Genomic DNA, 17,140 nt, shown 5'->3' with positions numbered 1-17,140 from the left:
TTTTATATCAACTGGTTATTTTTGTGACACACAAGTTAGGATCACTACTGATAAAAAAAGGCACAGTCATCCTAAAAACTCGCATAATAAATGAATAAATCTCCATAACAACACTGTGCAAGCACAATCACAGAGGCTTCTGGCCAATATAAAGGCTGTTAGCCTTGTACAGAGATTACTTTCACTTCACTGATGTGTGCACATTCCATATATAAAATGTATCCATTGCCAACAAGCTGTGGCTTAATCCACTGTCCTGTGAAGCCAATACGGGTGCGGGACAATTGATTTTTTCAGTAGGTTAGGTCGTGGAGGTGATGTTGGTGTTTGCGCTTTTGTCACTCAAAGGGTGTTCCGGATTGTGCAGATATATGGTAAACAAATATTTGACAGCAGCAGCAGCAGCAGCAGCAACAGTAACAGCAGCCCTGAGCTTCCTCAGTGTGTTTGCAGTGTGAGAGGCGGTGAAGTACAGGAGTTGTCTCGGTTCTTTAGTGCCCAGTTTGACGGCCTGCCTGCGTCCTCGGGAGAGGAAGAGCTGCTGTAATTGGTTTCTCAATGAAGGATCATCAGCTGCTCCCCGGAGGCTTGGTGGACTGTAGCGTAGCGCTGCTCCATCAATCGTCCATTTCCCGGCTTTAAACACCGCTTTGCTCTTTTCTTCTGAAATAAACAAGTGGGCAGTGAAGGGGCATTATCGGAGCATCATCATCATCATCATCCTGAGCGTATTTAGAGGGGATTTTTGTGTCCGTTTTCCCACAACCTGTGCGAGCGCTTGGAGTTAATCGTTTTTGTCCATATCAGCGGAGAATCGCGGGGCAAAGTTTAACGCAGATTTTCAACATGAGTGACCTGGAGGACGACTTTGCTAAGATCCTGCTGCTAAAGGAGGAGAGGATACGGGACTTGGAGAGGCGGCTGGCGGACAGGGAAGACGAGATTCAAGAACTGAAGAGAAAATTGCACAAATGTCAGTCTGTTTTGCCCAGCGCTCAACTTATTGGACCGAGGACCCGCAGGGCGCAGGGCATCTCCGCGGAGCCTCAAACGCACCAGGACCTGTCAAGGCAGTCTTTTCGGAAATATGCCAAGTCTGACTGGTAAGATTGTTCAGCATGGTATTGATACTTTACTTTCCCATTACGCCCATGTGTCGGCTTTGTGTTTTTCTTTTTCACTGCCAAAATGTAAAGATGTGCCATGAAATATGTTATTAGAAGCAGAAGTCTCTTTTTTTCAACAGAAATATGAATGAACATGTTATGAATTCCACACACTCATTCACACACACACACACACACACACACACACACACACACACACACACACACACACACTTCTTGTGGCACTTCAGTGGCCTATCTCCACCTCCACAGAGCTTTTTTTCTGGCTGTTTTCTACATTTTCTGTCTTTCTTTTTTTAATGAGAGATGGAGGAGACGTTTGCCATGAATGGACGAGCACTTTCATTCTTGGGGGCGATGACGCAGCTCCAAGGCGAGTTTCAGAAAGAGCTCCTAATTGATCAGATCCATCACGGCGGTCCCACAGGACACAGACAGGAGGAAGTGCGATGCATTATTGGCTTTTAGTAGCTGGACGCTGAGGACCCGAAGTGCATGTCTGAGGATATTTAATACTCCATTAGAAAACGCTTTGTTTGACCATATGCTTCCTGCATCACCTTTAGGTGCTCATTTTAGCTTCACAGTATGGTTGTCCTGAATTTGAGGGTTTCACATGAGGCCTGTATGTGATTAGTTGTCAGTAATTATCTCATTTATTCACTTATTTTCAGTCTATTCAGCTTGATTGTGTTGCCATTACTCCCAGCTAAAAGTTGACACACACTCTCTCTCTTTTTGCGCTTTTTAATTTCTTTTAATCTCAATTTCTCTTATCAGAATCACATCAGGATAAATGGCTAATTATGTTGATATTACACACACACACACACACACACACACACACACACACACACACACACAGAAATCACTCTGATAACTCAATTAAGATGCAGCAGACAGTAGGGTTAATTTAGTTAAGATGGCTAGACAATATCCAATCCTCATTTGCATGAATAAACTACAGATAGGGCAGCTCCTTATTTGCACTCATTAATTGATGCTCAGTGTCCCTTCAGACAACACAAAACTCTTCAGAGAGAGTCCTGAAGCATAATGAATTACAATAAAAAGTACTTGAGAATGAGACACAGAGTTCCTGAATGACCTAGGTCGAGAAATAAAGGCTAACAAATATTCAAGACAAAAATAATCAGGTATACTGATGATCTATTGTCAACCTTTCTATAGGACCTGGGTCTATTCTGAAAAAGGTCAAATTATGCATATATACTCAGCTGATGAGGCACAATGAGCGCTTGAATGGGCCTCCAGTGAACAGAAAGGCTAATTGCTTGTGGCTGTGATGCATGTGCAGTGAAACGGAAGTAAACCTGTTTGCATTTGTGTAAAGCACCGGTGAAATGACGTGATTGCTCTCGGTGCCACCGGTGTCTGGAGAAGGGCGTCCACCTGTGCTGCCGCCGTGGGGTCAGAGACGTTGTGACCCCCCCGCCCCCATTAGAGTCAGGGACGTGGCACCAGCCGGCGGCCCGCCCCACTCATCGGATTACCGCACCATGGAGAAACGGATCCTGTTTCTATTGATCTGCATAGGAAAAGGGCTGAGCTGGATGGTTAGAGAGGTGAAATTTAAAGCGCAGAGGTGCTTTGAAGGACAGTGGGAGAGAGAGAGCGAGAGAGAGAGAGAGGGCCTTTTGATGATGGGAGGATGGGGATGCAACACTGGACTTGAGAGAGCCAGAGCTTGAATCTAAAGTAAACTTTGCTGCTGCTCAAGCTTTGTGCCCTATGAACTTTTGCTTCCCTTGACAGAGATAAAAGAAAATATGATGGTTTTTTAATTAGCTGAGGCTGCTTTGGCTTCATTAGAAAGTTTAGGTATCTGCATTTAGAGAGAAGCACAAGAAAACAAATCTTTTCAGAAAAATATGTAAAGCCTTTATGTTAGTGGCTTAAACAGACTATTATCTGCACTGTTTGTTGAACAGGTGTTCCTCACAGGTGCTTCATCTCGTTAAAAGTCTCACAGAAAGCTTACATTTATACCTTTTCACCTCTGTGAGTTCTGAAAACAGGTTTGCATTGTTTGTGCTCAGCTGCTGATGCGCATTTGTTTTATTCAAATCTCTCCAAGGTTGCCACATCGGGGCACTTTCACTTTTTGTGCATAAGCCTACTGTACATACCATTATGTGCAATGATATATCTAATTGTTTTATTGTTGTTAACAGTACAAACAACCTGTTTCCTCAACACACTGCTCAGTCAGTCACTAATTCATTAATTCAACACCAGTATTGTGGGAACATTAAGTGATAGACCTTTTTTCCTGCAGAGCAGAGTCATGACACCTTGTTGTTGTTTGCCTGGGTTGATCTTTTAATCCGCCACAAGAGGGCAGCTGTGATCTTTTAGTACACCAACTGTCTCTGCCTAGTGTTGTTCACATGCTTGTCAGGAAAAAATGCTCTTTGACCACCACACCAAAAACACCTTTCCTTACAGCCAAAGAAATCTCATTGCTCTTCACTTTTTGTCCACACTGCCAGCTTGTGACTCCCCACTCTCAGCACAGTAATTGCTGTTTTAGCCTCAGTAACTATTCATCCTGTCAGATTGTCCTTGGCAGTTTATCCTCCTCTGAATTTGTCCAGAGCGCATCAGGCCAAATGCTGTTCGCTGAGCTTCAGATGACTCATTGGGATAATGTGGACAGACAAGAGCGGCGCTCAGAGTCGACACACACACACACAAGATTAGATGAGGAATGTGGAGCTGCTGTGAAGAGTTGTGAGCCTTAGCAGCTGTTGCTGGTGGTGTCTGACATACTGTAAGGTTATCATGCTTTGCCTTTAGCACCTTCACTTGGTCCAGTTTTTAATCTGTCACACACACTCACACTCACTCACACACACAGACACACACACACATTGAGAAAAGTGGGATTACTTTTTACCACTTTGACATGCTTTGTATTGCCTAAAGTCAATTGTTTTGGTTCAAATCCACACTAATAGTTTCAAATATTTCCTGATTTTTGCACTTTTGTCCAAATTGACAAAAACTTACAAGTACTCCAACACAATACAAGCGGTGCAGCCTCTGTTCCCCAATAGATGACAAACATGTTGTTTATTTTTACACTGAGGTTCATTAAGTTTCCATCACCTTCAACATCCATTAAGGCTCCGGTGCTCATCTATTTGTAACTCAGCAGCCTCAGGGCGTCAGGACCAGTTACTGAGGTATGATGACATGGTTCTCCGAGCAGTGGCTTTCTCACTGAGTCCATTATTCATGTGAGACGAGCGCAGTTCTCTCTGGAGTGGCAGACTGCACTGTGCCACAGATTCCTGTAGGCGCCCTTCTCGACATGCGCTCTCTCCGGGTCTCAGCCTGACGCACTCGGGGAGGACGGTCCTCCGCTGTCACAGCACCGAGGGAGGGAAGGAGCGAGGGAGGGAGGGAGAGAGAGAGAGAGAGAAAGAGAGAGAGGAAACTTTGCGTGACTGTGGCTGAGACGCTTTATGGGCTCACCTTGGCAATCGCGGCATCCACCGAGCATACCTTCGCTTAAATTCCCAACATCCGCTTTGTGACGGACTGTGACGGAGGAATCCCCCCCTCAGGAGAGACAGGGGCTGCATCCTCCGAAGCTGTTGATGCCGGATAAAGTTTATGAGCAGCGTGGCAGAGGAGCGAGGATAAAGACTAGACTGCAGACATTTCGATAAACTTACTGGGGAAGTCGCTCGTAGCCACCAAGTGAAATGGGCACCTTGCGCGACCTCCAGTACGCGCTCCAGGAGAAGATTGAGGAGCTGCGCCAGAGGGACGCGCTCATCGACGAACTGGAACTGGAACTCGACCAGAAAGACGAGCTTATACAGAGACTACAGAACGAGCTGGACAAATACCGCTCCGTTATCAAACCGGCAACCCAGCAGGTCCACAAGCAGAATGAGCTGCATGAGCAGCAGCGGACGAAGAGACAGGCAATCTCGGCTGAACCCACTGCCTTCGACATCCAGGATCTTAGCCATGTCACCCTACCTTTCTACCCCAAAAGCCCACAGTAGGTGTCCATATTATAATCTCACAATATTCACTTTTAATAACGACATCTTGTATTAGTTGCTGCACTCAAGTATGAATTAATTCACCCTTAGTCACCTTTCCGATTGCTGTGCGTAATGTTACGTATGGCGCAGCAGGTACGGTACCTGTAGCACATAAGGAGGATGAGGTGTTGCTCTACAAAACACACACACACACACACACACACACACACACACATAGACACGCAGTGCGTAAAGGGGGAAATGTCATGACGCCTTCAACTATAGGAAAATGAGATGAAAAATGATCAGGAAACAATCATGACAGTTATTAATAAGATTAATCAGCTGTCCAGCAGTCCAGTGGTAGCCGGACAGTCCAATAATTGGCTAAGATGAGAGAGGAATGAAATGTCATCCAGTCAAAGGGGATTATAGGTTTAGAGAGCTGGAGGTGGTAGCTCAGTGTAATATACCTTTGCTTATCTTATACAAGCTGTGATCAAGATTAAGATTTCTTTATTATCATTTCTCAGCATTCACATACATTGAAACAAAATGAATCCTCTGCATTTGACCCATCCTATACGTTAGGAGCATTGGACAGCCATGGTGCAGCAACCGGGGACCAACTCCAGTGCCAGTAGTCAGGGGCACTGACAGGAGTTTTAGCCCTAACATACATGTCTTTGATGGTAGGAGGAAACCAGAGCACCCGGCAGAAACCCACACAAACACATGGAGAACATGTATCCACACAGAAAGGACCTGGGCTGGCCTTCTTGTTTTCTTGCTGTGAGGCATCAGTGCTAACCACTGAGCCGCCCATACATATTCTGTGACAGCCAGTCTTAACAGGCTCTCTGTGCATGTTAACCTTATGATTTGTTTAGAGCTAATCTCTCTCTCTTTTCGAACTCTCAAGCACCCTTTTCCTGCTCAACCTGGTCTGCAACGTCAGGCCAGTCTCTCAAACTGAAGCTGGCATTAGAAAAGTGACTCTGTTTTAAATTAACCCAGTTATCTGCTGAGTTTGAACTTTAAGGTTGTGTTATTATGAATCAATACTTACCCCTGTGGTGGTCGGGAATAATATCTACCCTTCAATCTGTAAGCACACTGAAATGTGGAAATATTGGATATATTCAATACATAATCAAAACAAAATCCAGCTTTGAAATGCAGAAATGGATGTCACTTAACATAAGCATAAAAGTGTTCAATTTAAATTATTGGTATATTATCTACTTTTAACCCCAGTAAAGCATATGATAAAATGTTTCTTTTGTCGTCATGGTGTTTTAGACTAAAATGAAAAACAAGGAAAGGAAAAAAAACAACACTGCACAGTTTGCAGATAGATCACATGTGTCATATGAATGGCATTATGCTCTCGACACGCAGACAAAGAAAGCTCCAAAGATTTCATCAAAGGAGATTCAAATATGAAGGGGGGTTATTTATTTGAGTAGGAACAGGCCATTAGTCTTTGTTATACCTGTCAGCTGTGTAGAAAACACACAAAAAGCCAAATCTTTTCTTGTGTTTGTTTTATTTGTCTCACAGTCATAAATAAACGCGAGACCCTGGACGCTGGGCTTGGAATGTCAGATAAGGACAACACACTAGAGTGACCGTTTCATTATGATTATCGTCCTCATCCTAAAGCTTTTGCTGTATATGGCTATTTCCATTAAAGGATTTCCCAAAGAGGCTTTTAGTGAGATCATAACAGGAAGTTTCTCATTATCAGGTTCCTGAAAAAAAAACCCAGCATCTACAAAATATCAACTTTTCAAAAAAATTGGGGGGATTGTCAAGCCTTTTGACATTTTTACTCCCAGAAGAGTTTGGTGTCTCATCTATCCAGGAGTTTCAATGCGATCATCTTTCAATTATGATGGACAAAGGGCAGTTTGAGATTTGACAGATTTATAAAAAAAACCCCGTTGTGACAGCAGTTTTGCATGATCTCAAAATCGAAAAGGAAATCTCTTGATGTGACTGAAAATTTACTTCCTCTTACCAAGTGGTTGTTTGAACTCCTATCAAAAGCCTCCCAGCTATAGCCTCAATTTTCTTTTCACACTTTCCATCTGACAGAAAATGACTTTCTCTTCAGTGTCTCTATTCTTATAAGCATAGCCATGAAAAAAATTATGATTGAGAAGCAGACAGACTCTTGAATGCAAATAATTGAGTATGTCTGGGCGCTGTTTTCTTGATTAGTTCAGCAGTATTATCATTATCCAATTAGTTTGGACATCTTTGCTCGAGCAAGTTGAAAAAGTTCATATTTTTCTCATGATACAAAGCAAACATTTATTAGCTATTTTGTTTCCGTGTGACTCTTGTAACTTAGGTTTTATTTTTTATTGCTCAATTGACAACACAGACAATTTATTTTTCTTCTATAAAATACACAAGGGCCTCCTGGGATAAAAGCAGGTCCATTATATTTTCATTTTGTTTTGGTTTTTGAAGTGTAGCGATAATGACTGTTGGATTTGGCTAAATATTTATATTTTTCTTTCATTCTTGCCCACTTTATCTTCTTTACAAGGCCCGTAGAGTGTTCCTTACACATACGCTATCCATCCCTCTCCCTCCATCTGCCTCTTATTCCTGTTAGCCTCTCCCACTTTTCTGCCATCTCTCTTCTTTTTTCCCCCTAAAAGAGCATATTTTCTCCTTTTAAGGAAGACTGAACTTGCTCAGCCCCAAAGTTCACTAGTGGATGAAGGCAAATATATCATCCTCACAAAGGAGAGGAAGGCTGATGTTTTTATAAGGGTCTGGTTGGCCGCAGCGGACAAAACGTTGCTCAACGTTGCTAGCAGAGGCTCGAGTCAGGGGGTCCCATTGGGATGGAAAAGGCCAGAAATGTCCTGGGTGTAAATGTAACAGAATCGGGGTCATTGAGGCACATTTCCAGAGTATTAAAGGTCAACTTCAAGGAAATAACGGATTTTCAGTTTGTTCCTGGTTGTTTAGTTCTGCTGTATAAAGTTAAGCCTATTTCACCATCTCAATAAAGGTCGTAAGGATCATCACAGTCCAAAAAAACACAACACTTCACACCTTTATTAAGATCTACACCCCAAAACCTAATGAGAACCTCAAGATGAAATCAAAATTATCTCCATGTGCAGTCACTGCTGAGAAAGGGAGGAGGGTTTGAGAAGCACATATGAATACAGAGTGAGTGGTGAGAATTTAAAAATAGGTGCAACACCTCAATCTTCTCTTTTCAATTCCCAACAGGAGCTTGTTCTGACTCTCAAAGGCAGAGTCAAAAATCTCTAATGAGGAACTTCAACATCATCCTGGTCGTTCTGTTGGAGAGGCTAACTGTTCTAGCTTCAATTCAATTTCTGTCAGAGAGTAAAAGCAGGGCCGTCTGGGGATCCACAAGCCTTGAAACCCTAACTGAAAATTCAGCCGGCTGTTGAATGCAAAAAGTACATTAGTGATCATTTAGCATGCTACTTGAGACTCAAACAAAAACAAATCATTCAGCTGATGGTAGAAAAGACGCTCTTGAAATTTGTAGATGTTTGTCAAGGTTGAAATTTGTATTTACATGCCAGATGTAATATCTGCTGTTTGGCATCTCCCACAATTTTGACTTTTTTATCGGAGGGGTCAACAATTTTCTTTGCAGATTCGTTTTTTAAGGAGAAACATTCATGTGACCTTAAAAGATCAATGCAAGCTCTATTAAACATTACCTCACATACATAAATGTGCAGAGGAATTTGTAGTACTTGCTCTCTGAAAAACAACAGACATGTTCATAGTGCTCTGTGCATAAATCTAACAAAAACAAAAAAAAAATTCTGAGCGCTGCTGATATTGTATCATGGCAGACATTGAAGTTTCTTGCTTGAAGTTTGGTTTGTGTAGTCATGTGGTCTGTGTAGGACTTTGCTTCAGCATGGCACCAGGCCAGAGAAGCCTGTGTGTAGGGGGAGCTCTGTCTCATAAATGTCTTCCAGGTTATTTGCCCTTTTAGCTATAAGCTCCACAGGTGATCAGCATCAACAATGCACCCTAGAAATCTGTTTCTGAAAAGGGCACCAGGCACAAAAAGGCAAGCAGCAGTTCACCAGTGCCTTTATATCCAGCTAGCAGGGGATGAGGGGTGCATTCTGTCATTTTTATGTAATAAGGTTTAAAAGCTTCCCTTCTTGGTAGGGGTTAGGGTTAGGGTCATCTTGTTGGATTAACCCTCATACATATTATTAACCTCATTCATCCAGCTGACACTCTGTCAAAACCAGCCAGGCAGCACTCAGCTGAGCAAGTCAGACTCTGGTGATGACATGCTTCAATGAATGAGTGATCCTGACTCACTGTTGAGGATCTGGTCCGCCTCAAATGGCTCTCGCATATCTTGACACTTTGTATCCAAAAGGATCCAACTAACGTTTGCCTCAACAGTCTCAAACGTCACTGCGTCTGGCCTACGTTCACCTGTTGTAAACATACGGACATCTTTTACAAACAAATACCTCTCTTCCCTCGATGATCCATCACCGGTATCTAATGTGTATTCCTTGATTTAACTGATGATTTGACTTAATGTCCCCTTTCATAATGTGGTCTAATTCCATTTGTCTGCTTTTCCTTTTAGCCCGCCTGACAAAGTGCTCTTTCATGTGTACACCCAGCGGTACCTTGACGACTGCACATTAGCTTTACAGTTAATTACATTCTTTCCTTTCCTTGCATAGTCATTGCAGAAAATACTTACCTGTGGAATGCCCTAATTACTCCACAGTCTGAAGGCTGATTTGGCTTTCAAAAGTACAACCCTGAATGGAAACAATCTGCTTCCATTAGGCATAGATTTAGCTATTTATTAACTTGCTCCAGCGTTTGGAGGAAATAAAAAGGTTTCACCTTGACGTCTTTGAAAGGAGAATATCTTTTTTGAAAAGCTACTGTGCAGATTGTGTGAGACTTTAATTCACTTAAAAGTAGGCAGTGTACCTGCCTGTTGTACTGGTCAACATCCTTCACTGGATTGTAGAGAATATTTTCATTTAAGCCAAGATCTTTGGTTGAGATTCGTGTATGATACCTTTAGACTCTTGTGCTAATTCCTCTCTCTTATTCTTTATCATTTTGTCTTCCTACAGCCAAGAAGCACCAGTATGAATTTGTGCTTGTGCGGGTCTGATATTGGAATATCTCATTTCATTTCACCTTGTCTTCCAAGGTCCAAGGATCTGATCAAGGAGGCCATCTTGGACAACGACTTCATGAAGAATCTGGAGCTTTCGCAGATCCAAGAGATCGTGGACTGCATGTACCCTGTGGAGTATGGAAAGGACAGCTGTATCATTAAGGAGGGCGATGTGGGCTCGCTGGTCTACGTCATGGAAGGTAAAAGCACACATGCACAAAAGGTACATTATCCATCCTGCGGAGGCACAAATGCATTCAAATGAAAACAACAGTTTGAAAGGCTGGGGTCTAAAATGACGTACGCAATTACACTTTTTAAAAATAAAAATTTAACACAACTGAAATTGTAGGGCAATATCTGGAGAGCTTTAAGAGCATCATCATGACAATTATGGAAAAGAAATGAAAGGACATTATTGATGGGTTTCTGCAGAGCAATGAACTAAAACTCCAGACTACAACATTTTGGCACTGCTATATGATTCACTCACATCCCAATGATTTTATTTTACATGACGTTGCATGTCCGCTGCATCCTTTATGTTTCACTCTTTTTTTTTTTTTTACCAGTATTGTTTCAGCATATGGCTTTTATTTTCATAGTTTTTAAACGAGGATTGGTGACTCTGAGTGTGAGAGCTCGGATTATGGGAACAACAGAACAATGTCCAGTCTGGCACTGATGGGATTTGTGAAAGGGCATATCTGCTACATGATTTGCAACAAGTGATACTGCAATAAAATGTTTAGAGAGCTGTCGTCCCTGACATTAGATTTGACCTCATGGAAAATGGCTTCAGTCAGTGCATTCAAAATATAATTGATCATTATATAGAGATGAATGTGGGCATTCACTGACATTGTACAGATTAGAATACAGAAGTATCTAATATACTGTATAAAAAGCTATAATCGCTTGTTTCCTCTCTAAAACCTTAACAGTTTACACATGACTCAGATACAATTTCAAGAATTCAAAATGTTTCATGGTGGAAATACTTTCCTTAAATCTAAACATCATGGTAGAAAAATGAGAAAAATGGAAACCACGAAGCAGTAAGCTTGAATCTTGTTTATAAGCAGTGGCATTTAAAGGTTAATATTTTACAAGGAAGAACGATGATATTGATTGTTGCTCCTATTGTTTCACGCTGGCCACCTATTTTGATTATTGGGTTGGAAAGACATTTCCTGCATGCTCCATTCAGCCAAACATCGTTAAGAACAGGTCTGTGGGAAAGTACGGCTTAAATGATGAGACAGCAATTTTCTTTAAAAAAAAAAGAACAGAAAAAAGAAATTAAAAAATATATATATACACTATATAACACTATAAATCTATAATTCTATACAACTGCACATTGCTCTCTTCAAGCGCAGGCAGATAGGATTTGACATATCTGAAAGGACTCCACAGGCAGTGTCTCTGTTTGGATGCCAGCAGAAATGTTATGGCTGCTCTCTGTCTTCATCTTCTCTTTAGTGAGTCACTGGGTTTGAATTCAAAAACCTTTTGTGGGGGGTCTAAGCTATGACTTTAAAGGTTATCGTATTAGGAAGATGACTCGGTCATATTGATCAGTACACCAACAGGGGTCTTTTACTGTGTTTTGTCTGTTATGACTGAAATGAAATATTGTCATCTTGAAGAAATAGATAGCTATAATTGTATGAAGTATAATATTAAACAGAAGTAAAAATGTAAAAAAAACTGTAGTGTTGTTAGACTGAACTAAATTGAAGTTGACTGTGCCAGTTGGTCCACCACTTTGGACCAGACTGACATATCTCTATTGAAAATATTACCATAAAAACATTCATGCTCCCCAGAGGATGAATCTTAATGACCAGGGTGACCCCCTGACTTTTCCTCTAGTGCTACCTGAGTGAAACGATGGATTGTCATGAAATTTGGTTCAATATTCTTGTTCTCATCATCTTCAGGATGACCTGTAATGATTTTGGTGAACTCTGACTTCTCCTCTAGTTCCATCATCATGTCCAAAGTTGAATTTTTCCAATTTGTTGGTTTATGACCAAATACCTGCTAAACTAATGACATTCCTGTGCTTATTAGCAAATGTTAACATGCTAACACGCTAAAATAAGTTGCTGAACACAGTAAACATTATACCTGCTGAACATCAGCATGTTAGCATTGTCATTGTGAGCATGTTAGCATGCTGACATTAGTATTTAGCTCAAAGCACCACTGTGCCAAAGTACAGTTTCACAGAGCTGCTAGCATAGCTGTGGACTCTTAATCTTGTTCAAACTGCCTTAATATCAACACATAATTAAAGACATAATTCTTCAAGGTAGTTTTAGGTTAGTTGAAGTAATGTCTAATAAATTACTTCTAATTAATGCCTGAAATGATTGGTGTAAGCAGAATTTCCCTGGTCATATATATTTTGATGTCAAAGATACATTATTCATGTTTTTTGTGTTATACTGTTCATATTATTTATAATCTCAGTGTGTATGAAAACACCTTATTTATAGGGCATTTCACTAAGGGGGAGTTAAAAGGTGACAGTAAGAATGGGTCTAGAATTACAGTAAATTATTTGATGACTGCATGTTGTCTGTCAGTCAACACACAGAAGTGACCACAGCTCTGAACAGTCAATTAGATTTAGACATTTAATTTTATGAACCGTCTTACATCATGCATAATTGCAGTGTTTCACATCACTGTTGTAAGACGGACGTCATTTGTCGTCCTTATCTGTAAACTGCAGAGAGAAGTCAGATATGTAAAGAGTCGAACATGTAACTGTCATAATGCAAATGAAATGCAAAACACAACTGTGGACTGTGCAAACCGCCAACAGAGAGCTGAGATGAAAATTTGGAATGTGGGAGGGGAAGTATTGTAGATTATATCTTTCATGTACTGACACCTGATGAGTGTTATGAGAAACCACATCTTCAATTATTGCACCGGTGTCCTGCGTGAATCCAACAATTGTGGGTGAAAAAGGAAAAAGTCAGGGTATAAACCTCTACATGTTGAGCCAATTGTCTAAAATTCAGTGTTTTTTTACCTGAACACCGGTCTCATCTGTATGTCGTGAGTAGATCCTAATCTCTCTCTGTGACAGAGGCTGTGAGAAGATGATTGTACCAGAGGTGACTCGTCATGCTGGGTCACCAATGAGCAAGTGTCACACTGACATGATGAATAGGCTTCTCTTGAGTGCAACAGAAAGAAAGAAAAGAAAGATACAAATCTGAGAGAGAAGTAATTGTTGAGGGGCTCTGTGATTTCCTCTCTAACAGCGATAGAGGAAAGAACTGTAGCATAATTAGAAATAGGGCTTCAATTCAACAGTGGTCATGTGCCACTAATATCAAATGTTTTGGTAATTATATTATATTTTCAGATCCCCAGTTTAAGTTTAACATATTTATCTTTAATTAATATTTTCATCTCTCTCTTGTTGCCCCTTACTCTCTTCTATTCCACTTTTTAATTCGCCTCCTTTTTGTTTCTTTGCGTCATGTTCCAGCGAGTCCCTTGCCTGCAGTTCTCACTCTAACTGTCCCTGGCCTTGACTTGCTTTGCATAAAAACAAATGTTAAAAGCATTAGCCCAAGGGGTGATGACTTTGTGCCAAGGTCTGAGGAAGGCCATTGCGTTCTGCGACTTTTTAATCCATGCTGACAGGGTGTCTGATTACGCCATGGCATGTCAAACACACAGCTTCGTCAGCTGAACATTGTACATCATTTTCCTAGCAAATGAAGTGTTCACTACGCTGGCAGTAGTGTCATTTCGTATTGAGAGTTGGCAGGCTAATCATTAACGTTTTGCCCTGAGGCTGACAGCATTTGTCATGCGTCATGTAACCATATGAGGCTCAAGTAAACTACACAAATACAAAGATTAAATAACAATAATAGTGTGCTACATCATTGCTCTCATTTAAAATAAAAATATTAAAACAATCTCATGAAACAGAGAGCATATACATCATTTATGCTTCCCTAGTGAAAGACTGGACTTATATTTCAGAGAATATCACAGCCTCTGTGTGTTAACAACCTCAGGATAGTTATTACAGATGCACCTGATAATTAAAGATCAGACAAAACAGGAGCTGCAGAAACGGAATAGATTCTGGCACTGGTTTGCTGCTGTGATGAGACTGTCCGCTTGGCTGTGGCTGCTGTAATAAATTTTTGTTGTATTTTGATTGGATCCACTGAGCTGTATATGGCATCAGTCATCTTAAAAATACTGATTGCAACTGAGACAAAAGCTCATGTTTCCATGGAGATGAGATAGGTTTTTGCTTGACTGTGTCATCCACGAACACCCATACAGGTGGCTAATGATAATAATAACAAGTATAATCACATTCAATTACTATCAAATATTTCCTCGACAGTGAAATGCCCATGGTCATAATTCATCTCAATCTAATGAAACTTTGTGTGCTAATAAATATAAGTATCTCCTATTACACATATCCTCGAGGAACATGTGGCAGTAGGAGACAGTGTTGATGATGTTAACAGTAAGCTTGTTAAGGTGCAATGGAGCCGCCTAATCACTAAATCTCTATTCCCAAAGCTTCCTGAGCTTTGGGAATAGAGATTTAGTGATTTGTTTGGATGGCATAAACACCCTGAAACACTGGGTGGTGGTCAAAATGCAAAACTAGGAAGAGTACAGACTATAGTTTAGTCTAATTCTCAAGAAAATGGTGATCATTTCACCCGCCAGCTGGAGAATGTTAAAAAATACACAGTTTTGTGTTGTTAACAAGAATGAGCTCATATCTGAAGTTCAACGACATTAAAATTAGGAATCCTTCAGTTGTTACTGGTAATAATGACCTGTCTAATTTGAAAGTTAGCTTTCGGTGTTAACGTTAAAAATGGTTATGTTTAGGGCTGCAAGTAACAATTTTCATTATTCATCAATCTGCTGATTATTTTCTCGATTAACTGATTAACTGTTTGATCTCTAAAATAGAAGAAAATTGTGAAAAATATTCCAAAAAATGTTACCCAGAACACAAGTTGACATATTTTAATTGCATGTTTTGTCCGACTAACCCAGATAGCATACGGAAGTGGGCCACTTCAGGCAATGATGCGGCACTGCTGACCTTCTTCTGGCCTGGGCAAAATGGATGTGAGCCTGAAATGGCCCACATGTAAAATAACAAATATGGCCCAAATATCCCAAATCAAATGTGGGCCTTTTTTGGTAAAGGTGCGGTGCTCTCAGGTATGTGTATTCTGGATGTGGGCCAGTTCTGGTTTATCTGGTTTGTTCTTGGTTGACATACGGCTTGCTTGTGGCCCAGATCTGGGAGACAGGAGCGGACTGCCTAAGTGGCATCATTCCATGCCGTATGTGAGCCAGATGAAAGTGCAGAAAGTGTCGGGTGTGGGCCGGATCTGGTCCACAGCAATTTTGCTATCTGGGAATGGTTCAAAACCCAAAGATATTCAATCTACAATTATAAAAGACTAAGAAACCCTCAGATATTCACATTTGGGAAGTTTGAACCAGAGAATTCTGGTCTGACTAATCATTTGATCCCTGGAAATGACTAATTGACTAATTTTTTCAGTTCTAGTTATGTTGAGATATAATTTGAAATGGTTAGGTATCCATATAGATCTGACCATAGTTATGTTTAGGTTGATATTAGAGATACAGGGTTAAGTAAAGGTTTGGTGTTGTTAAGTTTAGGCTAAAAGTCTGGGTTGTACTTCTTGGATGAGAAAGCTTAACTGAACTGATTTCCTCTGTCTGACAACTTTATTGTGGTAAGAGGATGTATTAGGTCTCTCCTGACTCGATTTCCTGTTGCCAGAATTGAATATTGAATATTCACTTACGATTCCTACTTTGTCTTATAACTTTCAGCCTGAGTGATAAACAAGAACATTCAAAGAACAAGAAAAGCCTCGCCAGGAGGCTGTATATGTGATATTGACTCTGACTCATGTATTTGTTTCAATTTGTGATATCTTGTAGGAAAAACAGCTGTCTGCCCTCACTGTATATTTTACTAGTTTTATTAAGTATACAGGGAGAGCAGACAGAAAGGTGGGGAAAGAGAGTGGTGATGTTACAGTAAGAGTCAGCTCCAAATCCCAAGTGCTCACATTGACAGTTTCTTTGACAGGCTAACAAAATTCAGTGCAACCATTGATGCACCATTTTATTCAGCTTGAAGTGTTCAGGGGATTTGAGAATACACCTAGGATTTGACATTTTCTCAAAACAAATTGGACAGAGTCCCAATTATTTTATCTGACCTACAGTTAGGTAAGGTAAATATACTATTCTGACAGGTGTCTTCAAGAAGACTTGAATAGTTGAAGTTTAATTGAGGCTTAAATGTTATCCTTTAATGTTTGAATATGACAGAAAACAAACAATGTGGTGTTTAGAGGCTTATGCTGAACCACTCTTGTCATTTTTCCTTCTGTTTTTTCAGAGATATACCTATGAATAACAATGAATAACAATGTTTACCCACTGTGGCTCGATACTAGTTTCTCTCTATGAGGGGAGTAAGTATTTGAAGCTTTTTGACTCTTTATGATAAGGCACTCAAAACACTTGGTAGACATGATTGTGTGTGTAAGCATCAAACTCTGATGCGTTTGCTTGAATCTCTAATCAAATATAAACAACACTGGAGTGCCCTGGTAGCTGAATGGTTACTGCACATGCCACATATCTGCAACGTACCTGTTTTGAGTCTGGCAAGGGACCCTTGTTGTATGTCATGCCTGTTTTTCTCCCCACTTGTTTCCTGTTGG

At 40.7% G+C, this 17,140-nt stretch overlaps 1 protein-coding gene across 2 annotated transcripts in view; it reads left to right on the top strand.

The window, feature by feature from the left end:
* The first annotated feature begins 413 nt into the window (after positions 1-413).
* The window catches only part of LOC137197124 (cGMP-dependent protein kinase 1), an 83,757-nt gene continuing 67,030 nt past the window's right edge, over positions 414-17,140 (top strand). The window contains exons 1-2 of one of the 2 annotated variants that reach the window (XM_067610288.1): positions 414-1,103; positions 10,374-10,540. In XM_067610288.1, the coding sequence (XP_067466389.1) occupies positions 847-1,103; positions 10,374-10,540 (424 nt within the window). In that variant the 5' untranslated portion in view covers positions 414-846. Of the gene's footprint in view, positions 1,104-4,861; positions 5,167-10,373; positions 10,541-17,140 lie in introns of those variants that run through there. The other variant, XM_067610287.1, reaches the window with a different exon arrangement.

The sequence above is a fragment of the Thunnus thynnus genome, chromosome 14 (genome assembly GCF_963924715.1).
Source record: "Thunnus thynnus chromosome 14, fThuThy2.1, whole genome shotgun sequence".
NCBI classification, from domain to species: domain Eukaryota; kingdom Metazoa; phylum Chordata; class Actinopteri; order Scombriformes; family Scombridae; genus Thunnus; species Thunnus thynnus.
Note: the sequence above shows the minus strand (reverse complement) of the source record. Positions and strands in the feature narration are given on the sequence as shown.